This window comes from Oryctolagus cuniculus, chromosome 4 (assembly GCF_051225735.1).
Source record: "Oryctolagus cuniculus isolate XC-2025 breed Fujian yellow rabbit chromosome 4, ASM5122573v1, whole genome shotgun sequence".
NCBI lineage: Eukaryota > Metazoa > Chordata > Mammalia > Lagomorpha > Leporidae > Oryctolagus > Oryctolagus cuniculus.
The window spans coordinates 134,233,661-134,260,894 of NC_142870.1; the positions used below are offsets into that span (position 1 = coordinate 134,233,661).

Genomic DNA, 27,234 nt, shown 5'->3' on the forward strand with positions numbered 1-27,234 from the left:
TGAGATTTAAGAATCTTTAATAAGGTACGAAAGGTTACCAAACAGTTCTGGAAACTAAAGTGTACATACGAGTTCTTCTAGCCATAAATATTGAATAGCTGTAACATGGATAAACCGGCCCTTTACATGCGGATAAATATGGAAACTAGGAATTATATACATTATGTGGTTGTATCTTTCGCCAAAAGCCACGGACAGTAATAGTTTATATCTTTTTTTAATATCACTTTACATAAACAAATGGAACAGTTTGACACGCAGATCCAGGCTCGTACTATACGAATTCTTGACAGGACGTGAAACAACATTTTACTGCACTAAAGTACTTAGACTTTGGGACGAAATGTTTGCACTTTATACAAAAAAAAGCACGTTAATACCAACCATATTCTGTTAGGTCGACGTGGAGACTGTAATCGTACAAAGTAATTCACATTTTGGTACACATTTACTAGAACATTCTTGCCATTCAGTACAAACAGTTGGCTTTCGGCCGCCCACGCCCTCCCCCTCCCCCCACCCGCCCGGCCCCTCCCCCCTCCCTCAATGCAAAGACCACAACGCCACGATCCCACCCGCCCGCTCCAACCGAGATATAACTATTTACAGAATCCAACAGTACAGTTTTAAGCTAATAATTCTGTATTTACAAGAAAGCAAAGCCAAAAAAAAAAAAAAAAAAAAAAAAAGGCCCGAAGCCCCCCCGAGAGCCGCGGTTCCAATACGACCAGACACCGGCCCTGGGGGCTGGCGGCATTTGGTCAGGCGACCGCCGCCTCCTCGACCCCCTCCGGTCCCCCCGCTACCCAGCCGCTGCCAACACAAGGAAAAGAAAGAAAGTGAAAGGAAATTTTTAAAAAGGCTCGACGCTTCCTCTCTCAGTCCTGGGTCTACTGGCAGATTTTAAAAAACACAGGCTGGCGGGGTCTGTTGGGGGCGGGGGGAGCTGTGTGGTTCCCAGGGTTCTTTCGGTCATAGTGTGGCTACGAGTGTGTTCAGTCTCTTAAATAGGGTTTTGTTCGGTGTTTTGTTTCTGGTTTTAAACGTACCATTCGTTAAAATTGGAAGAGAGCGCGCTGTGGCCGGCCGTGTGGTGCACCGCCGAGGAGGAAGGCGACAGGGAGCTGGTGGTTGGGTTGTCTGTGGAGGGAGACACAATGGTGGGCGGCGTGGAGGACTCGTAGCCCGAGCTGGCTGCCGGCGACGGCTGCGAGCCCTGCGAGGACGATTCGTGGACCTGCGGGAATAAAGTCGAGTTTTTACGGAGATAAAACGCCAGCGCGGCGGCCGCCCGGGGCGCAGTGAACTCGGCCGCGCGCCCCTCTCCTCCCGGCGCCCCGGATCCCCGGAGGCCCAGCCGGCGGGACTGGGGCTCGCTGCCCCCCTCCCTAAGTCAGGCCGAGGCCGCACACTCCGGGGACGGACCGAGCTCCTGGGACTCAACCAAGGCAAAAAAAATAAAGTAGGTCTGGGAAGCGGGAGGCTGGGGTCTGGGACGATTCCCTCCCTCAACTTTGCCTGCCCAGGTTTAGGAGAACAGATTCTTCAGGCTTGTGTGCAGAGCGCTCCCCAGCTCTTCAGGCCCCGGGCTGCCAGCCCCAGTCCGCAAACCTCACTCGAGCTGCCTACAACCTGCCTCCCTAGCTCTTGGCCAAATTCTGTTGATCCCTTTACTCCAACGCTCACTTCTTTTTTGCATTTATTAGGAAACCGTGGGTTTAAAAAGGCCTTGGGAGTCCCCCATGCCTTTTTCCAAGCTCCTGCCCTGTGTGTCCAGCGCCACTCAACAGAGCGGAACCGCAGGCTCCCCGCCTCCTCTGGCTCCTGTTGCCCGCGCCCGGCTACCGCTCGCCGCCGCCTGACCCCGGCCTGAGAGCCCAGAGGGCTCCGGCCTCGAAGGCGGGCGGCGAGAGCGGGGCGATTACCTTCATGTGTTTGCGCAGTGAGCTCGGGTGCGTGTAGGACTTGTCACACATCTTGCAGAGATAGGGCTTGTCGCTCGTATGCACGTGCATGTGCTTCTTGCGGTCGCTGCTGTTGGCGAAGCGCCGGTCGCAGCCCTCGAACTCGCACTTGAAGGGCTTCTCCCCTGGTGCGAAAAGGCGAGAAAGAGAGGCGTGCCGATTAGAGCAAATCCCTTGGCCTTTGCAAAAAAAAAAAAAAAAAAAATACACACACACACAGAGACACACACACAACACACACACAACACACACACATACACACACACTCAACCAAGCGGAAGGAGTCAAGCCAAATTAAAAAGCCACGGTACAGGATGACCAACTTGACAAACCCAGGACTTCGGTACAGTCATAGACCTTTATAAATATTTTTAAACTATTTTAATTCCAAATGCAACTAGATCTACAGTTTATTTTAAGGGCTGTTTGCGGTGGTTGTTTTTTAATCATTAATAATAATAAGTTTGTTTAGATCTTAGAGTTGCAGGAGGTCTGGATGCTGTGTTTTCTGCCCAGGACAAGGGGTTGCTTCTTCCTAGCTCTAGTTGTTGTGTCCAGGTTTGAGTCTCCAGCTGTTTTGCCCCTCTCTCCTTCCCCCCACTCCCAACATGCACTCACATTTTATAACGTAATTTAGGACAGAGGTGGGGGGTAGTAGTGATGATGGGGAGCTCAATGCCACAAGTGCTTCCCTGATACAATAAACCCCAAGTTCCCAGTGTGGTTCTCATGCATCACCCAAGAAAATCAGAATAGCAAAGGAGTCCAGAATCTCGGGCCTTGTGGGCCTTGAAAGGCCCAGAATGCCCTACCTGACCCTACCCTGCAGCCTTGAACTCTGAGAACTTTTTTTTTTAAGATATCCTTATAAATATTATCACTGCCTACTTGATTTTTCAAGGCCAGCTCTGGCTACCCAAGATTTAGAAAACCACCTGGCAGAATTTAATTGACCAAAAGGACTGCCAGGCCTTCTGCTGAGCCCCCCACCCCCACTCCCAAAGACCCCCTTTCAGACCAGGCACTAGAATTGGCTCATCAAATATTTATAAAGCCCCCAAAGCCTTCTCAGTCCCAAATTACTTCCTCCCCTCCCCAACCCTTTTTTGTTTATTCCTTTCTGGTTTGTTCTTTTCTACACCCCCTAACCCTGTCCCCTCCGTGCCCTCAGCCCCTTCCTTTGGGAAAGTGCATGCAGAGGGATGCTGGCCCCAGCAGCTATTCGATTTGTCCGCAGCTGGAGTGGCTGGCTCCTCCGTCGCCAGCCACCTCTCCTGGTTTTCCAGCACCCTAAGGTTCCACCAACCCTGGCTTGGCTTTTCATTTCTCTCGGACCTTTATATTCCTCATGTTAAAAAATCTGTATCCCCAAATCCTTGTCCTCTGCTCGCTCTCTCTCACTCGCTCTCTCTGGTTTTCCATAATTTCAAGCTCCAGGCTAAACATCAGCGCACACTTGGCTGAACCTGACCCCCGGACGCCCCTGAGGCTGAGATTCTGCCGCCAGGCCTCCGACTTTTCGGATTTGGGGTCCCAGGCCAGGGATGGGGACTGGGGTGGGAGTGGAGGGTAGGGTCGTACAGCGTTTTCCGTACCTGTGTGCGTCCTTTTGTGGATCTTTAAGTTCTCGGAGCGCGCGAAGACCTTGCCGCAGCCAGGGAAGGGGCAGGGGAAGGGTTTCTCGCCCGTGTGCACGCGGATGTGGTTGACCAGTTTGTATTTGGCTTTGAAGGGCTTGCCCTCGCGCGGACACTCCTCCCAGAAGCAGATGTGGTTACTCTGCTCCGGGCCGCCGACGTGCTCCACGGTGACGTGCGTGACCAGCTCGTGCATGGTGCTGAAAGTTTTGTTGCACGACTTTTTGGGGTTGGCCAGCTGCTCCGGCTCGATCCACTTACAGATGAGCTCTTGCTTGATGGGTTGGCGCATATAGCGGAAGAAGGCGCCGGCGCCGTGATGCGCGGCCATGTTCACGTTCATGGGCCCATAGCCGTGCAGCTGTGGCGCGGCGTAGTGCTCGGAGCGCGGGCTAGTCACCTGGCCGTACTGCTCGGGCCGCGGGTACATGTCCCCCGAGAAGCCGAGCCGCATCTGCCCGTTGACCACGTTGGGCGACGCGTGGCCGGCCGCCTGCTCGTGAAGCCCCGGGAAAAGGAGGTGGCCCGCGGCGTCCGTGTGGCCGTGTGGGCCCCCGAAGCCTCCGGCCGAAGCGGCGAAGAGGCTGTGCTGTGCGCTGGCCGCCGCAGCTGCGTCGCCGAAGCCCCGGTTGCGGAACAGAAAGTCCCGCGTGGAGTTGAAAGCTGCGCTGGAATAGGAGCCGACGTGGCCCGGGTGGTGGTGATGGCCCAGGGCCGCTGCAGCCGCGTAGCCGGGCGCCTGCGACGTGAAGGCCGTCTGGCCGGCCGAGGCCAGCTCGTGCGAACTGGGGTTCAGCTTGAAGGCGCCCATGCCGTCGGCGAACGGGTTGATGCCCAGGCCCACGTCTCGCTCGGCCACGTCGCCCGCCGAGTGGTGGCGGGACGCACCAAAGGTGGTCACACCGATCGCAGGATACTGGGGGCCGGCGTCCAGGAGCATCGTGGCTGCTCGGGGCGAGCCCCGGCCTCCCCCGCCCCCCCCACCCTCGCCCGCCGAGGAGGGAAAACAGGGAGGAGGAGGAGGAGGAGGACCGGGAGGCGGAGGAAGAGGAGGAAGAAGAGGAGGAGGGAGGGGGAGTCCACCCACCTCGCGAAGTCTTAGCCTGCAGGCAGCGGTGCGGCGCGCCCCGGCGCCCGCCGGGCGGAGCGCGGGGAAGCCGGACGGCTGTGGGCCGCGAGTGCGGCGGTATCCAGCCTCCGCCGCGCAAACCCCGCTGGCCCGGCTCGCAATTTCTCGTCGCTCAGTCTCTGCCGTGAGGGCCCCGCGTCAAGGCTGCCCGGGGAAAGGCATGGAGCATCTCAGCCCCCCAAAAAACTTCCTCCCGGATTTGTAGCATAGAGGAATGTGCGCGCCGGAGCCGCGACTGCTCGCCCTGCCTCCGCCGCGCGCCCCTCCTCACTTCTCCACCAGCCCCTCGCCCTTTCTTTCCTCTCTCGCTCCTTTCGCTCAGGCTCGCCTCCTCGCTCTTTCACTCTCCTTTTTTTTCCACCCCCCCCTCTGCTTTTTTTTGCAGAAAAAAAAGAAAAAGAAAAGAAAGAAAAAGAAAAGAAAAAAGAAAGAAAATAAAAGATGGGGGTAGAAGAAAGAAAGAAAAAGCCAAAGAAAAGGCGCAAATCATGCACAATATTGTCTTTTGCGGTTTATCTTCCTGGGGAGAAACTTTCACCTCCTCAGCCGGGCGGTGAGCGCGAGACTGATAGCAGCAATCATTCCTGCAGATAAATGAATTGAAAGGACGACACCGTCCCCCCCTTGATGAATGGGAGCAGGGGGAGGCGTCACGTGCTGCCGACGCGGACGCCCATTGGTGTGCCCGCACTCCCCCCGCGCGCGGCCGCCGCGCCAACGGAGGGCGCGCAGAGGCGCCGCGCGCCGCTCATTGGCCCGCCCGCCTCATCAATCCCAGGTATTGTAAAGCTCTTGACATCCCCTTTTGACAAACAGGGCTGCCAGGAGTAGCAACTTTTTTTTTTTTTTTAGCCAAATTTTTTCCCTCTTCTCACGGAAATTTTTTTCCCGGGTTTCTTTTCCTTCTCGTAGTCATATACATCTCTTCCCCGTCTTCCTTCTCTCTCTCTCTCTCTCTCTCTCTCTCTCTCTCTTTCCCTCCCTCTCTCCCGCAAACGCAGCCCGGCTCCTGGATGAGTGGCGAGAGACTTCGCGCGTCTAGGAGAGCAGGAGGCGGGGATGGGGCTGGCGGCCGCAGCAAAGGCACTTCCAGAATGTCCCGATTCAGCAACTTTCTTTTCTTTTCTTCCCCCCTCTTTCCCCCTTCCAAGGGCAGCCAGGGAAGCTTTTGTTGTTTGCTCCTTTTGAAGTTTGCTTTCCTCTTGCCCGGTCCCCTCCGGTTTATGGTGTAAGGTCTCCGGAGCACACGGACACTCCGTTCTCTGGACTAGAGATGTGATTTCTCGGGGTAACCAGTGGCCTCAAGGTTTCTCACTGGTGTCCCATAGGTTAGACTTTCTCCGCGCCCTTCTTCACCCCCTCCCCCAGCAAACGCAGGTGCATGGGAGTTCTTAACTTTCCAGTTACTAAGGTCGGTGGGTTGTTTTTAAAAGGCAAACTGGAAGCGTCATAGCCGGTTTTCTCCCCCCCTCCCCCCCACCCCGCTCTCGTGTCTTCTCTCCCTTTTTCTTTTCTCCCCTGGCTGCCCCCGCCACCCCCCTCTGTCTGCACCCCTGTTCCCAACGCTGGCCCCTTTCATTCAGGTAAAACTGTAAATTTCCCGACACGCCATTGTTCCTCTGGGCTGCCCAAAGCTCCCTAGAGATCCCCGAATACTTTTTTTTTTTTTTTTGGTATTTAAATCCCGGATAGATAGGACCAATGTAAATTTTGTGACATTCAAACCTTTTCTAGTTCACAAATCAGTCACCCTTGTCACAGTTATTGAAATTCCGCAACTCGCCACACCAGGACGGTGGAAAAAGCGGGCGCGGTCTTTGTTGCCGACCAGGCTTTTGATCGCCAGAGAAAATTTACTTACCTTCAGATGAGTGAGCAGAAAAAGAAATAACACTCCCTTTGATTTAGTTAGGAAAATGCAGACATTTGGATTCAGTGCAAACATACAACACTCGCTTGTTTTCGCGATGCGGCCCTCGATTAACCTGTCTTTGCCCAGCGCAAAGTCTATTCAACAACTGCGCGTAGTTGCTTTTTGTCCTGTCCACAAAGAGCCATTGACTATATATTAAAATGATTGTTGAAAGGTAGAGGACTATGGCACTTAAAAGCAGGCAAAAAAAAAAAAAATCCCTGTGACTCAATCAATTAAGCGGAGCAACATTTATGCATTTCAAAAAATGCACACGGATGCGGGGGGGTTGGGGGATGAAGGTTGCATTTCTCCGCAGCTCTGTTTAAAACCCAGCAGCCGGGCCGAGGGTTTAGCCCAAGTGCCTGCATATTCATTAGGTCTAATTATTTTCTAGTAAGGAAAACACAAAAAGCCAAGAGTCGGAATCCTTCAATTTGCCCTTTGTTTCTAACTTCATTTGGCTTCTTTGCAGCTGAATCAGAGCCCTAAACTCTTTTTCCAGACAAAGAAACCTCAACTCATCCTTTCACAGGCGCCCCGTTAGGAAACTCACCAGTGCCCCGGGGAGAGGAAAATGAAAATGATTTTTTTTTTTTTTTTTTTTTTGCCCAGTCGCTAGTGCTGGCCGCACTGGCTGAGGAAGGCAGGGTCTGCGGCGGCAGCTCCTCGAGTTTCAGGTTTTCTGCTCTTCTCACCGATTAAATTCTCTTTTGGGGTTGGCGAGATGGGCCATCTTTTCCCTGAGCCCTCCAGACTCAGAAGTCGGCTTGTGCACCCGGGATGGTTTCCCGGTGTCAGGACCTTGCAGAGCACTTATGCTTGTGCTGGGAAATAGAAATTCGAGATGGGGAAAAAAAAAGAAAAGAAAATCAAATCAAATCAAATATTCTGTCCCCAGCAACAAGTCCGAGTCCAGCAGCTCAGCAGTTCAGCATTCCCCACCAACTTTGAGTGGAATGGAGTGAGGTGTGGAGGGAAAAGGCTGGGGCTTGAGGTTGTTTTTTTTTTTTTAACTATTGCACACTTTGTAAAAAAAAAAAGATATATCTGAGCCTCTCGTTTTTTCTGTCACCTACAAGGGGAAGTTGAACCTCACTTCCTTCCCTGGGAGTTGTAAAAGTCCTATCTGCAGAGAAGTTTTCTCTAGAGACTTACTGCTCTCACGGGGGTGAACAAATATTGAAAACCCACCTCGCCTGCCTTTCAAAAAAAAAAAAAAAAAACAAGGGAGGGGACCTGAGGGGGAAGGGCAGCCGTTGGGAGGGGGAGAGGGAAAAATAATTCTTCAAAAAAGAAAAGTCAGTCTTCTCCTCTCCAGTCCGTGGAAAAGCCAACGGGGATATTGACAAGAGGGTATTTTTAGGAAATACATCCAAATATACAAGGCAAGAGTGAATGTAAGGAGGAAAAAAAAAAAAGTTGTGGGTTGTAGAAGTTATCAAGTGGGATTTGCGGCGCTCTCTGCAGGAAACGCGAGCGGCTCCAGTTCAAAGCCACATGCACCAACGTGACATATAAGCCATTAAAATATCATCCTGACGGCTCATTTCTGCTTCATCATACATTCCCTAACTGCTTCCCGAAAGCTGGAAAAGGAGAAATGAAGGATGACCGCCTCGATGGAACCACAAAAGAGAGGCTTGCAGGGGTTTGTGGTCCCCCCTCGGCCACCCCGAAGTGATATGCAGAAATGAGGCGATCCGGGCAACAGGTGGAGCGGGGTAAGTGCCTGAGTCCAGGGGGCAAATAGAGGAAACCTGTCCCCACAACAGCCGGGTCGCAGGCGCCCTTACGGGGGCTACTAGCACCCAAGCCCCGCTGGGGGAAGAGGCCCAGCCGGACTTTTCCCCCGTCTCTCCTTTCATTGCCCCCCCCCCATGGATACAGGCCCCACCCCACTGCCACAAAGGGGAGGGGGGGACCCTTCCACGGAAGGGCCATGTTGAGGATGAGCCCATCCCTTCTACCCTGGAGGAGGAGGGAACAAGGGGGACAAATGGAGCTCCCACTGGCACGGGGACCAAGAGCAGCTTGTTGCCCTCCTGCCTTCCCTCCCTTCCTTGTAAATTGCCTGGGTGCCTCACAGTGGGCACGAGAAGGGGATATCACGGCCTGGAGCTTTTTCTCTAGGGGAGTGAGCAAGGGCAGGTGCAGGGAGGGGACCCCGTGTAGGCAGCTTCTCCACCCTGCCCCCACAGGGCTAGTGCGGAGCTTCTCGGCTTCTCCTGCCCAGGGTCAAAGAGCCAAATTAGCCAGGCTGAATGCAACGTGATAGAACTTCTTCGCGCTAACCTAACTGCAGATGCCGGCTGGGTCCGCCTTCGGGGCCGGCTTCTTGCCCTCGCTCGTCCAGGCGCTGCCTCAGGACACTGACCGCTGAATTGGCTCTCTGTGCGCGGCCAGCCACGGGTTTGGGACTTGGCTTCTTTTCTCCTGAATGCGACTGAGGAGCAGGCCTCAGCCCCCAGGACTCTGGCCACTATCTTAGGTGCGGGAGCACTGGAAATTAGAGACAAGTAAGGAGGAAATAGGGTTGTTGTGAAAAAATAGCTAACACTGGCTCAAAGGCTGGGCCTGAAAGTTTGAAGTTGATGAATGGAACATAGGAACAGTTGGCAGCTAGTGAATTTTAGGAATGGAGAGGAGGGTGTAGGAGGGCTGCACTGCCACGGGCACCAACTTCATAGGGAACTCTTTTTGGATTCCAAGGTCGTATTTCTCCCTAGCAGCATTGGCATGGAAGCTACATATATCCCTGCCCCGGTTTCCCTGTTGGTCTCAGTCTCATGCAGATTGAGGGAGGAAGCTTAAAGGGAGTAAATGTCTAGTCTGCAGGTCCCCTCAGCTCGGAGGTTGCCCAGCCATCAGCCCGCAGCAGCGGGAACCCAGGTTCCTCCCTCTAGGGAGCGGGACAATGAGGACCCAATCTCTCAGCTCAACTTCCTGGCGTATCAGGGCCACATAGAGAGAGGGGAGATAGAGAGGTACAGGGTGGGGTTGCAGCTGGAGGTGGCAGTGGGCAAAAGCTGAAGCCGGTCTCCTATGGCTGGGGAAGTCGCAGTCAGCCTCTAGGGCCTTTGCCGTGTTCTCGCCAGGCCCAAGCTCCCTCAGAGGGGCAGGCGAGCCATCTCTGCCTAGTTTGCCGATTCATCAGAGTGGAGTAACTCTGAAACTGAAGACCCCCGCCTGAGGCTGACCTCTGACCTGGGGCAGGCCTGCTGGCTAGGTCGACCTCACAATGCGCAACCTTCCCCAGCCCCCCCCCCCGCCCAAAAAAAAAAAAAAAAAACGGTACCCACTGCCCCACCTTCTTGGTTCTCAGCCGGAGGGCACTATCAGTCACTGGGGCTCCCCGGCACCCTTTCCTGTCTTCTCAAGGTGCTGGAAGGAAGGCAGATTCCAAGTATCCAGGATATGCTTCCGACTGGTGATCTGATGGCTTGCTGGTGTGGGGAGATGTTTCAGGAACAAGTATTTGGGGGAAACCAAAAGCCGAGCTGTGTTGGAAGTGCCAATATCCAGGGCTGGTGGAGACCTCAGGTCCAGGGAGTGTGCCCAAATTCTTCACCCCTGTTTCAGCAGAATAACTGGCATGCTAAGTGGTGTCAGAGTTTGAAGCAAAGAGGTGTACCTTGGTTCCCTGCACAGGCCGTGTGATAGAGCTGCTGCAGAGAACCTCTTGGGGTCCCTGTTGCTTGCCTTAGCCCGACCTCTGCAATATTTGTTTGCACGCCTGTGGGTTGGTAACACACAAAGGACTGACAAGACCTGGAGGCTGGAGTGACCCAGACCTCTTAGAAGTTGTGCTGGGGCGGCACCGTGGGTGGACAGAGGTCCCTGGGGAACCTCACACCCATTTCCTCAGAAGCAAAAAAGTAAATTCTATTATTGCCAACCAACCAGGACTTTTCCGTGCCAGACATCCTGCCATGAGGAAATTTCAGAGCGAGGACGCCCAGCATGCCGCCCTTCTGTAGGAATGCAAAGTTGGGCCTCCTTTCTTTCCTGATTTGTGCTGGAAGGAGCTTATTACCTTTGGGGAAGGATGCCTTTTGGTTAGAAAGAATTGAAAATATATAAAATCCTCTGGGAAAAGGTGAGTCTACCCCCGTCCCCAGGCTTGGCCTTGCAAAAGAAAGGGAGAGGGAAGGATGAAAATGGCGAAGTTAGTTGAACTCCAGGTTGGGGGTTGTGGTGGTGGGGAGAGACAGAGAAATCTTTGAGCCTACAGAATTGGATATCCTTTGAGATAGCAGAGCCCCACTTGGGTTTAGCCTGTGGTTCAACAAGTTAAACAACCGCTTGTTTTGTGGACTGGAGTGTCAAGATAGGCAGACCTTCTCATTGACAGAGGGCTTGCTGTGTTTGTCCAGCCTGAGACCTTTTCAATGACTGTTTGTCTTTCTAGGCCAAATTGAGGGTTGGGCTGGGTGGATTGCCTCTGTTTGGCTGTTCCACTGCCTTCCGCCTCTGTCTGACAGATGCAGAGCTCCCTAGGATGAGTTTAAGGACTTGAGAAGCCAAAGGCTGGGCAGCTCTAACCACAAAGTAAATCTGCTAAGTAATGCATGTATCCTAGGAAGGTGCTGCTTCTAACCTTCTCAACTATGAAATGGAGTCAGACTGGATCAGAGGATAACTATGATACCTTTTTATTAGGCAAATTTTATATTAATTTTGAAAAATCAATCAGGGATGGCTCCCAAAGAGGTTAGGGGTTTGGGTCATGTGAGACTAAGGGATTTCAAATCACCACAAGCAGACCAGGATCTGAAAATCTATCAAAAAAAAAAAAAAAAAAACAAGAACAATTTCTCACAACCTCCCAGAAAACAGTGGGCCTTCCCCCATCATACTTCACTAAATCCAATTAATAATCTTGGAAAAATAGCAGGGCTTTTCATATAATAAATTAAAATTCTAGAAGTTAGAGACTTTTGAACACTGACTGAAATGGTATTTATTCTATCTGAAAGGCAGACCAACAAATGAATTTCAGGTAACAGTCTAGTTGAAAAATTAAGATTTTTCAATTTTTTTAATCACCAAAAATATATTGTTTTGCAGAGTGCTTTTTTTAGCTTCCAAATTTTAAAATTATCAAAAAAAAAAAAAAACCTACCCTATTTAAACCAAAATCTTTCACTGATACAATCGTATCACGGATTCTTGCCACACCAACATGTATGAAACTGTTTAGCTAATGGTTCTCTCTTTTTCCCCCAAATAGGCTCAACGACAGAAAATGAGATACAAGACTTCTTTGGTGATGAGGAAACGATTACGACTTTACCGAAATTCCCTGAAAGAGTCAAGTAAGTTAAAGTTCTCTTTTGAATACTGATTTGCTGAAGTTTTTTGGGTGTGTGTGTGTGACATAGATGTTTTGTTTTGTATTTTGGTTATACTGAGTAGTGGGTAAAGGGTATTTCTTGAGTTCAAATGAAACTTAGAACAACACCTTGGTGTGTGATGCATTTGCACACAAATCAACGACACAACATCCCACCAGCAGCTTGGCTAATCCCCCTCAATGCCTACTCATCTGGACGTTCTAGAATTAATATTTGACGACTCTCTCATTGAAACAACCACCCCTGACCTTCTGCAATTCCACTGTCACATTATTCTATGACATATTCATCTTGAATTCATTTCCGGACGATTTGATTGGAATGAGGTTTGACATGTATTGGCTTCCATGAAAGAAGCAGACTTTGATCTTGGTGATGGGGTTTACATGATATGCATCATCTTTACCAGGGACACCAGCCTTTTGCAATGTGGCAGCAACGACATTCCCACAATGTGGTGCCTGAACAGAGAGTGACTGACAGCCACTCTGTCAGGAATACCTTCATTGTGAAGAATTTAATTTAATATTCCATTTAGAATAAGCATATGATTTAGGGTTGGGTGTTTTCCCTTCCAGGCGTCAAGTTTCTCTTGTTTCAACTACACCACTAGCTGATGATTGCCTCCAAAGATGTTTCCCTATTGGAAGGCAAAGCAATATTCTCAACAAAAGTTAAGGGGACAACTCAGGAAATGACTCTTTTCTATTATTTTGGGTTGATTTGATGGCAAAAGTCTCAAGAGAGATGTAGCTATTATGTAAATTCAATTGTTTTGATTCCGTAATACTGTTTTGGAAGATCCTTTGCAATGTTTCCTAATCTTTTGTTGAAAGACATTTTCCAGAAACCTTGCATGGAAATTAAATTCTATCCAAGAATATTTCTTCTGTACCCAGTCCCATTAATGATAATTAAAGCTGAAATTTCCATAGCAGAGGAGGGGGGAAAGTCCTCTATTTTTTTTTTTTTTTATCCTGGATCTTGATAGATCTCATCTCCTTTACACAATTTGGGCTTGGACTTATGGGCAGCCTCCTGGGGCTTAAGTTATTTCTTTTCATAAGACTAGAGACGACCTCCCACTGCAGGAATCCTGAAGAATGTCTGTGAATAGCCTCTCAAGCAATGTGCCCCTTTTGGGTGGCAACCTGGCCAGAAATAGGTAAGAGAGAACTGAACAAGTGACTGCAGATCTAGATGCAGAACGTCCAGATGACAGAGCTTATGCTTGGCCAAGCTTCTGTGCAGCTTCTCTCAGTCTTTGAGATTCTGCTCTGCATGCAACCTGCAACAGATAATCATTTAGCATTGCTTAAAAGATCAAAATGGGAAAAAAGCTGAGCTATTGATCCAAAATCGTCTGTATTTTTTTTTCTTTCCAAGGGAGAGAAATCAGACATTTGAGCCAGTGATATGAGACATCCTAGCAGACTGTAGAACCACCACACACTCTGTTTCTAGAAAGTAAGACTTAAAAAAAATTCTATGCATTGGTCTGTTTGGGGCTAGCAAAAATACTCAGGGCATGATTCTGAGCACTGGTTTGCATAGGGTCTAGAGACAGAAATGTTGAGGTTCTGGTAGAATTGGTTCCAAATAGGCCCCCATGAAAGCCTCCAGTCCTTCTTTCTAACATCTGCTAAAGACCTCCTTTTCTCTGAAAACTAAGCAAGAAAGAGAACTGAACAATGCTGTAACTCTGAACATGGTTAGAAACTGAATTCCATAGCCAAGCATTTGGTATTGGGGGGGAGGGGGGCAAGTGTGGTTAAGAAAGTTTCTGAAAGGAAACTTATGAGGACCACTGATGGGACAACACTTCAACCCACCCAGTCAGTAGTCTCTGAAACCTGAGCTCCTTGCTTCCACACTTCAAAGCAATCCCTCTTGGGACTAAAATATGCCTTCAAGGTATTGGTGCCCCACAACCTGTCCTCTGTGGTTAGCTTGATGTGCCTTGGGGCTTATTATTTCTGAGATGCTGCTTAAAGAACCTTACATATTTGCCAAAGTTCCTTGTCTATAAATATTAGTGTATAAAAAGAGTGTTCTCTCCATATAGCTCTCTCTAAGGAAATATCTATTTAGAAGAGTGTCTGATCCCATTGCTGTATTTAACTGACCAAGGTATGGACCATATGGCTCCAAAGAACTTGAAAAACTTAGGTAACTTCAGTGACCTGCAGTTCCGCTGACCCCTAGCTACCCAAGAAACATCTACCTGGGATGGGTCCAGATGTTTATAGCATTACAGGAGAAAGCTGCATCTGGGAAGGATCTCCATGGGGCCAGGCTACTGTCAGTGATTTTGGCTGAATCAGATGTGTCTGCCCTTTTGCTGCTGGCACAAAAAGTCATACACATGTTCAAAGCTTCTCAAGGACAAAGTAAGAGAGTGTATAGTACACCAGGAGTTTTTGTGTTTAAAATTGCTTCTTCTTATCCTTAGAATCCACACGGTCTTTGCTTAGAAATCTGGGTGCCCATAAACTTGGATGGGAAAATATATATCTTTATTTTTAGAATATTTTAATGGAAAGTTAGTGTTTTTTTCTATTATGAATATGGACAACAAATAGGACCATTACGCATCTACCAGCTCACAAAGTTCAAAAAAATTTCAAAGGAACCTACATACTAAACAGCTTAACCCCAATTCTGTCTGTACTGTTATGCAAAGGTTTTGGTGGGGGGTAGGGTCACAGTGTATATTAAGGAATTCATGTTGGTACAAATCAGTCTTAATCAAAACTAAGGTAGAAGTTGAATTTCACAAACCTCCTGAACAGTTGCTTGTACATTAACTAGATTCAGGTAGAGAGACAATATTTTAGATGTTGGACACTGCAGAAGAGCTCCCATACTTAGGCCTGAAAGCCACACAAGTTGATGAAGTTCCCTACTGAGGTATAGTTTGCAAAAACTGCTGGGTAAAGGGTCCAAGGAGAAACATACACCGTTTTTTTTGGGGGGAGGGGTGTGTTTCTTGTTTGTTATGTTTTTACTTTTTTTTTTTTCTTTTGAGCTCTTCATGAATTCAGCCCAGATAACTGTATCATTTCACAATGGCGGGAAGACTTTAAATGACTCAGTGAGATGTGAGAACACATCCCTAGAGACCATGCCTGGCCAGAGCTTAGAGGAAGCGAAAACAGGGCAAGGAAACAGGCAGGAGATGCCTGTGAATGAAGGGGTAAAACTGGAAAAGTGATAGTGTGGGAGAGGGAGAAAAACAAGAAAGAAGGCAAATCCTTAAAGTCTAGTTTCAAAACTGCTCTGTGTAAACTCTTGGTTTGGAGAGCAGGAGGGACCAGACAGTCAAATCTTTCCTCTTCCTTTGATATTTGATTCATCTATTGATGCTAAGGTAGCATCTCTTGGTAGAGTTGCCTAAACTCTTCAGGCTGGAAGAACAGCCCCAGACTTGTCAAAAAGGAGAGAAAATTTTGTGGAAATTAATCCATTGTTGAAGTTCAGCCCCTAGTGGGGAGCAATGTATTAAATGAAGAAAATCTCAAAAAATTTGCCAACCATTATACACAAGTTAATTATTGTCTTTTTTTTTTTTTTTTTAATAGAAGGAACCCTCTTACTGACCAAGAGTAGTTTATGTTTGGGGATGTTTGCAGTAATTTATTCAATTCTGAATCAGCATTCCTTGCAATCTGTCCAAACTCACCTCTGCTAATGAGAAAACGAAAGTTTTATTCAATCCTCCAAACTTCTGTTAAAAACCCAAGGCTTTCTCTATTTGGAGGGCATTTTCTGCCGCCAAAAGTAAAGCCTCAAGCACTTAACGCCCAAGTTTTCGGCTATGATGGGCAGGCAGAAGTCGGAGCTAGCGGCCCTTTAAATCTCGGGACGGTACGACTGACCCTAACGGGTGGGAACAGACAAAGGACACTCCCTCCTGTTTATGCCACACTTGACTGGGCCAAAACTAAAGTTTTTTTTTCACCCCCGACCGCCCGCCCGCCCCCCACCTCACCCACCACGGTGGCGCCGGTTGCACCGGACAGTGTCCCGCGGGAGAAGTCCCTGGGCCCTGGGCGCTCTCAGAGCCTGGACCGCGAAACCTGGCCCCCTAAGGGAAGACAGGCAAAGGCTCGGCCCGCGGGCAACAAGTGGCCAGAGCGGAAAGTGGAAATAATCCACTTTCGCAGCGGCTGAAGGCAGGGTACGGTGTTCAGGACCCCAAATCGGTTTTGGAGTCCTGGGCGCGAGGACCTGTCCCTCCCGGCTGCCGGTCTCCCGCCTTTGTATTGGTGACCAGCCAACCGGAGGATCCTGTGCGATTTGTGTTGGAGAGAACCCTTTTAAGAGGGCCTGAGGTGGGTTCGAGGCCAGCCTGGCCCGGGCCAGCACCGCCTCTGGCCCAGTCCCGGCTCTGGTCGGGGCCAGATTCTCCCGTGGAAGGAATGTCTGTCTCTAAGCGCTCCAGGCACGGAGTGGGAGGCGGGGCGGGGGAAGGGGGACGGCCAGGCTAAATGCGAGGAATGTATCGGGGAAGGAGAGGGGGAGAGGGGAAGAAAGGATCCGAGTAGGGAAACAAAGTGTGTCAGGGGGGTTAGGCCAAATAAGAGAGAGAAGGAGGACGCGAAAGAGCAGGAAATGATAAATTTCGGAGAAAGCGAGAAAATAAAATTGGGCGCAAGGAGCCGCAGGGTAGGAGTTTCTCCATTCCCGGCTGACTCGTCTGCAGCCTTGTCCCCTCCCTCTATCCCGACCCCCTTTTCCTCGCGGCTCCTGGGACAACTTCCCAAGCCGACCGCCGTCCCGTAGAACCCAGGGCTGCCTATCAGCCCTCACCGCCCGGGGTACCCTGACGTGCCCAGAGGGCATTACACACAGCGCAACACCCGCTCGCTCCCCGAAGTAGCGGCGAACCGAGGCACACCCCAGCCTCGCTCCCTTCCAGGAGCCGGGAAGCAGGGCTGATCCACCCAGCTTTTGGGAGCGGAGGGGAGGGTGCTACAGGGGAGAGAAAAGAAGTCTGTGCCCGGGTCAGAGCGCATGAGCAGTAGAAGCGTGAACTGCTGTTGCGGGGGTGGGAGTGAGGGAAAGTGTGAGCGTGTGTGTGTGTGTGTGTGTGTGTGTGTGTGTGTGGAGAGAGGGGAAAGGGGGAGAGAGGGGAGAGAGGGGAGAGAGGGGAGAGAGGGGAGAGAGGGGAGAGAGGGGAGAGAGGAGAGAGAGAGAGAGAGAGAGACCTCGCGTGCGGCAGGACCTGTCATCGCTGACGTCGGGCCCGGCCGCGGGCCAATCGGCTACCTAGGCGATTGTTTCTCTCGGTGGGCCCCGGCCACGGCCCCGATTTTCTATTCACTTCCTCTTGCGCCCTGCTGCTGCCACTGTAGTGTACGGGATTTCACGCAGCCATTTAAGATCGAGAGAGGGAGAAAAAAAAAATCCCAAACCTCAAACTTGTGTGTGTGTGTGTGGGGACTTTGTACAAGTTGTGTTTTTTTTTTTTTTTTGGTGGGGGGGAGGGTTGTCCTTTCTCCTCCCCACTGTCAGGTAACGCTGGCGTGAGCGGCCGGCACAGGGAGCCCCGGGGAGCCCGAGCCTGGGTGAAGCAGGCCGCCCTCGCCCAGCAGAGCAGGGCACTTGAAATTAATATATATGGCTGGGGCGCTTCGGAATCAGCACCACCTCCAACATCACCACTTCTGTCACCTCCATCCCCTGACAGGTCGCCGCAGGGTGTTGTTTGGGGCGCAGGTCAGACCCCTCTTGTGGGGACCCAGTTGCCCACAGACCCACCCTTGCTCCCCACACTGCCCCTCTGTCTTTCCCACCGCCGCCATCCCTCTCCAGCTCATGGCACCGCAGGGGACTCGGCCGAACAGCAGCCCGACCCGACCGCGGCGGAAGCGTTTGGCCTTGCTCTGTCCATCACATTCACGGCTGGCGCCTTCTGGCTCCGAGTCCCAGCGCTGACGGTAGATAGAGACCGTAGTGCCGCTGGGCTGGGCCTGCCCCCCGGGGCCCGAGGGAGTGCGCAGCCCAAGGCACCTGTTCTCACGTGCGCTATTTGTCTCGACAACAGGTAGCATCTCCGGATACCATGGCCCCCAGCTCTCCGCCGCTTCCAGCCCCTCGGTGTTTTCCGGCCTCCACGAGCAACCTCCCCAGGCCTCCCCAGGCCGTCCTTTGAACGGACTCCTGCGTCTGGGGCTTCCCGGAGATATGTACGCGCGGCCCGAGCCCTTCGCGCCGGGGCCAGCGGCCCGCAGCGACGCCTTGGCTGCTGCCGCAGCTCTACACAACTACGGGGGCATGAACCTGACAGTGAACCTCACCGCGCCCCACGGTCCAGGCGCCTTCTTCCGATACATGCGCCAACCCATCAAGCAAGAGCTCATCTGCAAGTGGCTGGCTGCCGACGGCTCTGCTCCCCCGCGCCTCTGCTCCAAAACTTTCAGCACCATGCACGAGCTGGTCACGCACGTCACCGTGGAGCACGTCGGTGGCCCGGAGCAGGCCAACCACATCTGCTTCTGGGAGGAGTGTCCGCGCGAGGGCAAGCCCTTCAAAGCCAAATACAAACTTGTCAATCACATCCGCGTGCACACGGGCGAGAAGCCCTTCCCCTGTCCTTTCCCGGGGTGTGGGAAGGTCTTTGCTAGATCAGAAAATCTCAAAATACACAAACGAACTCACACAGGTCAGTATTCGGCGCTGTCTCGTGCGAACCGTCCGGGGAGAGCAGGTCTTCAGAACAGGATTTCCTCCAGTTCCAAATGAGGGAGCAGAGTGGGGGGTGGAGGGGAAGGGAAATATTTTGGTGCTTTTTCCATGAGCCAAGATCATAGAATTTTTATTATGTTTCTGTTCTTAGAATCAGAGAAGTTCCCAGAGGCTATGTGGAAGGGAAGATAGGGCTTTCTGCTGGGGGGCGGCGGGGGGGGGGGGACAAGGATGAATTCATTCCTCCCCATCCCCCACCCCAGACAGATGTGTGCTTTCTTAGAAAGTTTGATGTTAAGGTATTTCGGAACAGCACTGCTCCCGAAAGTTGTAAAGAGGTATCAAGAATTGTCTCAATTTCTGGTTCCTTTTTGAAAATGTGTGGTGGAGCTCTGACAACCTGACCCTCACCCAGAAGAGGGGATCCTCAGGTCCTTTACTGTCTTTTTGGGGGAATTTGAGCCTCTTACAGGTTAACTTTAGTCCAGTTTTGTGCCTTAAGGGCCTGACACTTAAGGGCATTTGCAGAAGCCTCACTTTTACTTTAGTTGAGACCCAACTAGACCCATCCTCCCTAAAATGTCACTTACTATGGAGCGGTTAAGTGAAATGGGGATGTGTTGTCAACCACATCAGCTAGTTCTAGTTAACAAAAAAATAAAAGGAGGCTCAGCAGGGCCTGCAAAGTTGAGCTCCTCTGGCCAGAGACATCTCTAATGAATGCAGTTGCGAGGAGGAAGTTTTCACACTTCAGAATGGCCTGGGGAAGTTACATTAATTAGTTCAGCAGTCCTTGCTTCCCCTCACCCCCAAGTTGAGCTCCCCGCCCCCACTAGGGCGGCAGGAGAAGAGGACTGGAGGGGAGATGAGAAGACCAAGTCAGTTCTAGCTGGGGTCCACTTCCACGGCCCACTGCCTTGCCCTAGTCTTGCTGGAGCTTCAACCATTGTTAGAGTCAAAGAACTCCCTCAGTCTGGCATTGGGGGGAAGAAGCTGGCTAAATCCTGCCTTTCGGCCTTCAAACTCTTCATTCCCAGGGGAAGGTCCAGGGCTCAGAGACCGGCAATCCAAAAGGACCAGAGTCCACTTTGAGCCTTATACTTAATTTCCGCAGCACGTCTGGAAGTGCATGGCTTCCTGGATCTCTTTCTGGGGTCCCTACCTTTTCTACTGCATCTGCCCCCCCCACCCCCCCCCCACAGTGTTATTCCCCAGGACTGGGGGAACAGATGAGACCTCCATCCCAGTCCGCAGGTCTCCAACGCCAGGAGCTGAAGGCCAGCATCTTGAAGGTAGAGGCGCAGTACCGAGCTGGAGAAGGAACTCATCTTTAATGACAGGTTTTTAAAACAAACTTTTCCTGCTCTTTGCTGGCCCACTGTTTGAAGTCTGTGAAGCAGAAAATGGTTAAATTCTTAGCGCAGTAGACCTACAGCGGAGAATCGAGTCCAGCGCTCCAGGCTGGCTCCGTTTTGCGTCTATTCAGAACAGAAAGCTGGGCGTCCTTTCCGCCCCAGTCCTGACTCATTACCGCTTGAGTTTGTTTTTTGTTCTGTTCTGTTTTGTTTTAAATCTACAGAGCCTTGTCTGCTCCGGCATTCGCTTCAACCCCCTCCACCATCCCCCTTCACCTCTCTCAAGCTATGAAAAGAGAAAGTTAAAAAAAAAAAAAGCAGCAAAATGTTTCTCAAATGGCAATAGACCGCACTACAAATTATTCATGAAGACGGTTCTCGATTCAACAGGAAAATAATTGCCTTTTCAAATATTAATGGCGTTTCGTTTCCTTGAGTCGCGGAAGCGGCGAACAGGAGCAGATTTCTCAGGAGTTGAGATTCTCCCGGATCTGAATCCCGGGCCTGGCTTTGGAAGCGGCAACCCGCGCCGCGAGGTTTCACTTGGCGGCGGTCGCAGCGATGCCGGAACAATGGTGGCGCACGCGGCGAGAGGGGAGCGGGCCCGGCGCCGCGCTCTGCCCCTGCCCCGCCGCCCCGGACGGTCTCTTCGCCTCAGAGTTCTCCCGGTCTTCCCCACAGCCGACAGTCAGTCAGGGATCGCGATCCGAGATAGAAAAGCAGAGAAGGCGCCGGGCCGGAGTCGTCGGGACAGCCAGACCCAGCCACAAGTGCGCGAAGATGGCGCTGGCCCGGCCGCCCCAACGCCTCCGAACTTTGTCAGGCGGGCCTGGCGCGGGGCCCAGAAGGAGGCCTTTCTGGGCTGCGGAGCCTCTGGGAGGAGACTCGGGGCCTTTCACAGCGCAGCCCGGGCGCAGGCCGCTCCAAGCGAGCGGCAGGGGCCTGGCCCAACCCTGCTTTCCTCATTCACCCACCCACCCAAGGCGCAGCGCCGGGTCCTGGGGGAGGGGAAGGGCGGGCGGCTGCGTGTTCGCGGGGGGTTGAGGAGGACGGGGAGGGCTGTCAGGAGAGGCCCCGGCGCCTGATGCAACTGGGGAGCGCGCGGGTGCGCGGCCTCACCTGGCCTCCCAGGGGCCTGCAAACTTCTGGGCTACGAGCATCACCTCACTGCTCCTTTTTTTTTTTTTTTTTCCTCCTCTGGAGCGAAATCATTGTGTCCGACACGAATGTCCAGCAAGGCGTTCACAGGACGGGATAAGTGTGTGGCGGGAATTTTTTTTCCTCCCCTGGGCGGGGGAGGAGGCGATCAACTCAAATTCCATCCCTCCTCTTTTCTCAGAAAAAAAATCTCGGTTCATTTTACAAGCCATGAATTGCATGCTTTTTGTAAGTGATTTTCGAAAGAAAGGCAGGCAAGACGGGCGGGGGGTGGGGGAGGAAAGTTTTGGGTTTGCAGATGCTGGCTGGGATCCGAAGGGAGAAAACAAGGGGCAAATGGGGCCATTGATTTATTCTGTGTCTTTCTCCCACTCTTTCTAAAACGGTGCCGGTGTCCTGAGAAATGGCAGATGCCAGCACGTTCCAGAAGGCCCAGTGCCCTAGCAGTAACCCTGAAGAGGGAGAAAGCTAGCGACAGGGCGGTGCCAGAGCCGGCGGCTCACAAGCTGCTGTCCGCGCGGAGGCGCGGGTTGTGTGCAAACCTCTGGCTCAGCCCGAGCCTCAGCAGGGCTCGAGAATAGGGGCTTTGTTCGTCCAAACTTGCCCCCCAACGCTCTGGAAGCGGTGGGAGAAGCGATCACAAAGGCAGCCGTCCTCCAGCCGTGCCATCTCTCTCCCTCCTTACCCAGGAGCTCGGCAGCGATTTCCTCAACCCCAAGAGCCGCGCAGCACCCATTCGCTTAAAGCACCCAGACACCTCCTTCTCCCCTTTCCACAGCGTTTGCAGCTCCAACAGGAACCTGAGCGTCCGGGTTCTCGAGTACTTCCCCACCCCACACGCCAACGGATTCCGTCGGCAGCGAGCCACCCGATTGGGGCTGGATCCCGCCGTTATTCCCACCCTCGCGCGCTCTCACGCCTTCTCTCGTCTCTACAGAGCATCGCAGCCACGGATCCGAGCCCCTCACAGGTCTACCCGGGCCGCCCACTTGCCCTGCGGTCCACTGAGCTGGACTCGGACCGGCTGCGGCAGCTGCGTTCGTCCCAGAGCCGCCGCGCTCTAGGGCGCGATTGCCCGAGACCTCGCGTCCCGCTTGGCCTGGGAAGATCCTCCTTCGCCAGCCCCCGAATTCAGGCCTGCAGGGCCGGACAGTCGGGCGGGGTTGGCGTACGGAGGCGGGTCCACCTCGCAGTCAGTTTGTAACGCGCGGACCCGCCGCCCAGGGCAGGGTCTCCGGGAGGCCGCTGGTGCAGCGTAATAAAACATTATTGCCTACGCTCGTATCTGGAGGGATCCCGGACGGTTTAGGCAAGATTTGAAGAATGCTGCTAAATGTTTGCCCCCAGGGGGTAGAAGGGAAGGGGGAGGAGGCTCCATTTCCTGTAAAAATCGCCCCTGACGTGAATCATTGCTCAGAATACCTTTCCCTGCAGCACAGATCCGCATTACGCACACGCCGTATGCACTGGTTGAGCATTCCCTTAAATTATTTCTTCTCCTTGGCACAAAACACACTTTAGGAAACAATTTGGACGGGGATGAGGTGTGTGAGGGGAGGACCCTGGGCGGGTGACGGGGCAGAGAAGACGTTTGGCTGGAACTGCCACTTTCAATGCAGCAGATGTGAGCTCCTCAGTCAGATGTAGTCTGCGGGCAGAAGTGCTTCTGGCTCCGAGTCGGTAAATTTCGGAGGAAAACGGCCCTAGTGTATCAGGATTTTCGAGAATGGAAACTCAACTAAGATGGAGTCTTCGTTGCTCCTCCTCCGTACCCTCCCCTTAGGTCCAGGCGGGAGAGGGGGGAGGGGAGCAGGCGTGCAGGCAGGGGCGCGGGGGCGCGCTCTGGGCGGGAGAAGGGGGTGCGGGATCTCAGGCATGAGGAAAGGGATTTCTGAAAATCTGTTTGTGGTTCCTTTGCAGAAAATGAAATAGGGATGGGGGTGGGGGGAGGCGAGAGCGAGCGGGGGACTCTGTCCACGCGCACTAACGTCTCTGCGTTGCCTCCGCCAGGCGAGAAACCTTTCAGGTGCGAGTTCGAGGGCTGCGAGCGGCGCTTCGCCAACAGCAGCGACCGCAAGAAGCATTCGCACGTGCACACGAGCGACAAGCCCTACACGTGCAAGGTGCGCGGCTGCGACAAGTGCTACACGCATCCCAGCTCGCTGCGTAAGCACATGAAGGTGCACGGGCGCTCGCCGCCGCCGCCCAGCTCTGGCTACGACTCGGCTACGCCGTCTGCTCTCGTGTCGCCCTCCTCAGACTGCGGCCACGAGACTCCGGCGGCCTCCTCCGCGGCGGTGGCGGCGCGTGGCACCGACCTGAGAGAATGGTACGTGTGTCAGGGCGCTGGCCCTGCCGCGGCTGCCCCTGCCGCACCCCCAAGCCCTGAGCCACCACCTGGCCCCGCCGCGGCCTCCGCTGTCAGGGCTGTTTCTGTGGCTGCTGCTTCGGCGTACAAAACTGCCCGGCTAGGCCTGGCTACCGAAGCGAAGAAGGAAGGAAAAAAAGGGGAAAAAAAGGCAGGCAAACAGGCCGAGAATCACAAATAGTAGCTAGAGATAACGAAATATGCTGGTAGAATGTCCACTCCACCAAAGTCAGCCCTCCCACCCTCGCGCCGGCTCTCTTGACTGGGTGGCGAGAAGCCAGTGTTGGGGATAAAGAGAGAGGCAAATGCAAACAAACAAATAAAACCGCACACATTAAGAATGTATGTGTAATCCTGGCAACCGCAGGTGGCAAAAGTAAGGCCGCGCCGCCCCCGAGAGGCTCACAGAATGGGAAATCCTTTCCTCGAGACTCTATCCTCCACTTCCTTCCCAGCTTGCAGTGGGAACCCCCCTCTCCTCCCTCCTCCCCTCTCCCATCAATTCCCACTATGAAATTCGGATCGAGAAAGGTGGAGGGGAATTCCAGGACCGGTTTCCTGCCCGTTTTTCTTTGCACTTTTGCTTCCTTAAAACATCTCGTTCCCCAGCTATCTTTGGAAACAAAACACCCAAAAACACCCAAGCGTTAAATTTTCCAACCCTTTCTGTAACAGGAGGTAAGGAAGGGTAGAGTCATCCCCTTCTCCTGGGAGGGGGGAATCACATGTCCTTAGCCCCACGGACAGGCCTAGGAGCACAGATAGGTCTGTCTGCCAGTTTGTCCCAGGACTGGGCTTACTTTGTGCACTGGGGTAGGGGGTGAGTCCAAAACAACAGGAAGTTCAGACAAAAGAGGGCCAAAGAGGCTTCAGGATTCAAAGCAGTGAAAGCAGTGAGGTCTCCGGAGACTTGTTTCCCACTCCTCACCCTTGTCCAGACCCTTCCTGTTGAATGTTGTGGGTGCCTGGGCTGGGGGTGGTGGTGCTGTATGTGCAGCGCTGGTGATGTCACTGAGCCCAAGCCTCCAGAGCCGAGGGGGTCTGACCCAGGCGACTGTGTCTGGATCAATCATATCAATTCTGTCATGGTCTTTGTAAAAAAAAAAAAAAAAATCACACAATGTTGATCTTATTTTTAAAGAGTAAGAGAAATGAACTGCATTAATAAATATTATGAAGGCAAACACCCAACGGGTCAAGATTGAATGTGTATTTGATACCTGAGTGTGAAGGTCCTAGAAAAAGAAACCAGATGTTGGGGGCCGGGGAGAAGATCTTCGCAGTTGTTGCCCAAGGGCGGGGATCAGGACCTGTTACCTAGTCTGCCAAGCTCCTCCGGGAGGATGGGACTGCCCCAATTCCTAGCTAAGAGTTGATGGGGGAGAAGAAAAAGAAAATAAAAAAGATTAAACTTGGTTGGAAACACTCCATTTTCCTAAGAATTTGAAAATGAACGACTGTGGGGAGATAGTTCCCAGGGGAGGAAACCTCCTAAGGAGCTCGATTTTAAAAGCTGAGCCCAGCTAACAAGTCCCGGCCCTGCCACTCACTCTGCTGGGTTCTTCTTCCGCTCTCTATTCTTCACACCCAGTTAGAGGATTCCCACTCTTGCGCCTCAGCCCCCATCGCTGCGCTAAATGGTAACGTCCTAACTGGAGTGGGACTGTTTTCCTTTCCCCTAGTGAAAACTAGAATCTCCCGAATCTATCCCTAGAGAACGTGTTGAGGAACGAAGGTTGCAACCTCCTCCACTTCCCACTACACTAAGGCCTAGCTCGGCAGTAGGCAGCCAACGACCCCTTCCCGTCTCGAAACATCAGCCCCACGGCCAAGATGCAGAGGGCATCTGAGGCACTTGCTACTTCCGTCGTTGTTTAAAAAGTGCCCTCGTCTCAACGGGACTCGTTTCTTTCTCTCCTGTCTCTAGCCCTTCCCCCTCCCCGGTCCCCCCCCCCCCCAATCCCATTTTGCCTTCTACCCCAATCCAAGGTAATGAAATAAAATAAAAATGTTTGGCTGGCCACTAATCGCCTTTAATTTTTCATTTGCTTGTTACAGATGTCCACCGCGTTGCTCGCAAGGTAATCTCGCCCTGCGCAGCTGAGCGCCCGCATCTCGCGCCCGCGACATCAAAGGGCCCGCGCACAAAGCAGCGTTTCTTCGCCACGGTGCATCTTCATGGTAAGTTAGGATTTCTATGGCAATGGGCAAGTCGCACTGAAATCCTGAAAGGCCGAGCCTGGAGCCCGTCCAGGCTTTTCATTAAGGACATAATATTTACGTCTAACAGGCCTTTTTTCTTGTGTATACAAGTATATATTTTTGTTTGACGCGGACTAAATCATTTTCATTTAATTTCCGGTAAACAAAACCCACGCGAATGGGCACTTGTTCCCGATCATAATAAAAATGGATAATAATGTGAGAGAAGAAAAAGGCCGCTTGAATCGCCGCTCAGCCCCCTTTGTTTCTGCTTTCTGCGGTGATCAGAGGGCGCATTTGGGTTTGATGGCGAGTTTCTAAAGGCGAGGAAATGGTTTGTAAGAGGGGAAAGAAAAGGAGAAAGGTCTAATCAAGCTCGGGTTGTTCAAAGAGTCGGGTTTTGGGGTTGAAAGTGTGAGTTTGACGGTGCATCAGCATGCCGCGTTAGGCTCGCCATGGAAATGCGCTGGGGGGGGCGGCCGCTTCAAAGGCGGCACACTTCACTGCAGACACTCTATTAAGATACATTTGCGCTGACCTTTGCTTTCACGCTATTTAATACTGTCACTGTGCTCTCCAGTATATACTTCCTCCCTAGGACCTGCCTCGCCCGCCTTTAGGGGTTCACCCTGCACCCTGACGTGGGGGCCTTTGGCTCCCAGGACGCTTTCAGGAAAGGGAGGAGCCGGACTCCTGTGCATCTTGACTGAGCCCCAAAGAGTTTCAGGGTCAGGAGTAAATTACTTTAGGGCAGCCTCAAATGCTTAACAAATGAGCACACGTCTCCTCCACCCTTCCAGCTCTGTTTCCTTTAAGCACCTCTCTAAATCTAGAGCAAGATGCAGATTTGAATTTGATGGGAAGTGTTGGGGGGTGGTGGAGAACCACCTGGGGAAGTGTGAGGAGGTGTGAAGAGTTCACACTATGCTCTTGGGATATTTCCAGTCCAGTTCCCAGCACTGCTCTCTGCCCCATCCATCCCAGGAGTCTTTTGCAATACCCCCAACTTGTTTCTCAACACAGAAGAGTGTGTGGTACCCTCAGGCCTGGACTGGCCCTGGGCACAAACTCAAGGGCCCAAGGCCAAGGGGATGGGGAAGATGGCAGGAAAGTTAGAAGTCCATGTTCCCTTAATTGTCTTGTTGTTTATTTTATCCAAGTACCCCAGTGAATAGGGGAAAAATAAACATGGTGGAAAAAAAATCAAACAGTGGAGTCTTCTTTAGTGCCAGTCCTTGTGGTTGAATAAAAAGGATGGTCCGCTTTCTATTGAGCTGAGAAATCTTTGAAGTGGGAGTTATTATCTGAGACATTCCTGCTTGTCGTCCTAACAACGCTGATGAAACGTAAAAGGTTCTTTGTCAGCGATTTGTTCTCCTCTCTGTCAAACTCCCTCTGCCCCGTTAGTTTTAAACCGTTTCTAAAGAGATAAAAATCAAACTTCTTAAAAAAAAAAAAAAGA

General features: G+C 52.1%; 2 protein-coding genes across 4 annotated transcripts; one reads left to right on the forward strand and one right to left on the reverse strand.

Annotated features, from left to right (window-relative positions):
• Positions 1–5,503, reverse strand: ZIC1 (Zic family zinc finger 1). The gene is made up of 3 exons (XM_051818701.3): positions 3,560–5,503; positions 1,926–2,089; positions 1–1,237 (listed from the first exon to the last, which is right to left on the reverse strand). The coding sequence occupies exons 1-3, from the start codon at positions 4,539–4,541 to the stop codon at positions 1,040–1,042; spliced, it is 1,344 nt and encodes a 447-aa protein (XP_051674661.1). The 5' UTR covers positions 4,542–5,503; the 3' UTR covers positions 1–1,039.
• On the forward strand, positions 5,433–27,234 carry ZIC4 (Zic family zinc finger 4). Of its 3 annotated transcripts, XM_089331077.1 has the most exons (6): positions 5,433–5,508; positions 8,113–8,366; positions 11,876–11,960; positions 18,049–18,666; positions 23,213–23,531; positions 25,629–27,234. In XM_089331077.1, coding segments are annotated over exons 3-6 (1,008 nt in total). In that variant the 5' UTR covers positions 5,433–5,508; positions 8,113–8,366; positions 11,876–11,890; the 3' UTR covers positions 25,630–27,234. The 3 variants fall into 3 exon arrangements, with proteins under 3 accessions (XP_089187203.1, XP_089187202.1, XP_008264529.3); XM_089331076.1 differs by lacking the exon at positions 5,433–5,508 and having other exon boundaries at positions 6,200–8,366; XM_008266307.5 differs by lacking the exons at positions 5,433–5,508; positions 8,113–8,366 and adding an exon at positions 9,954–10,741.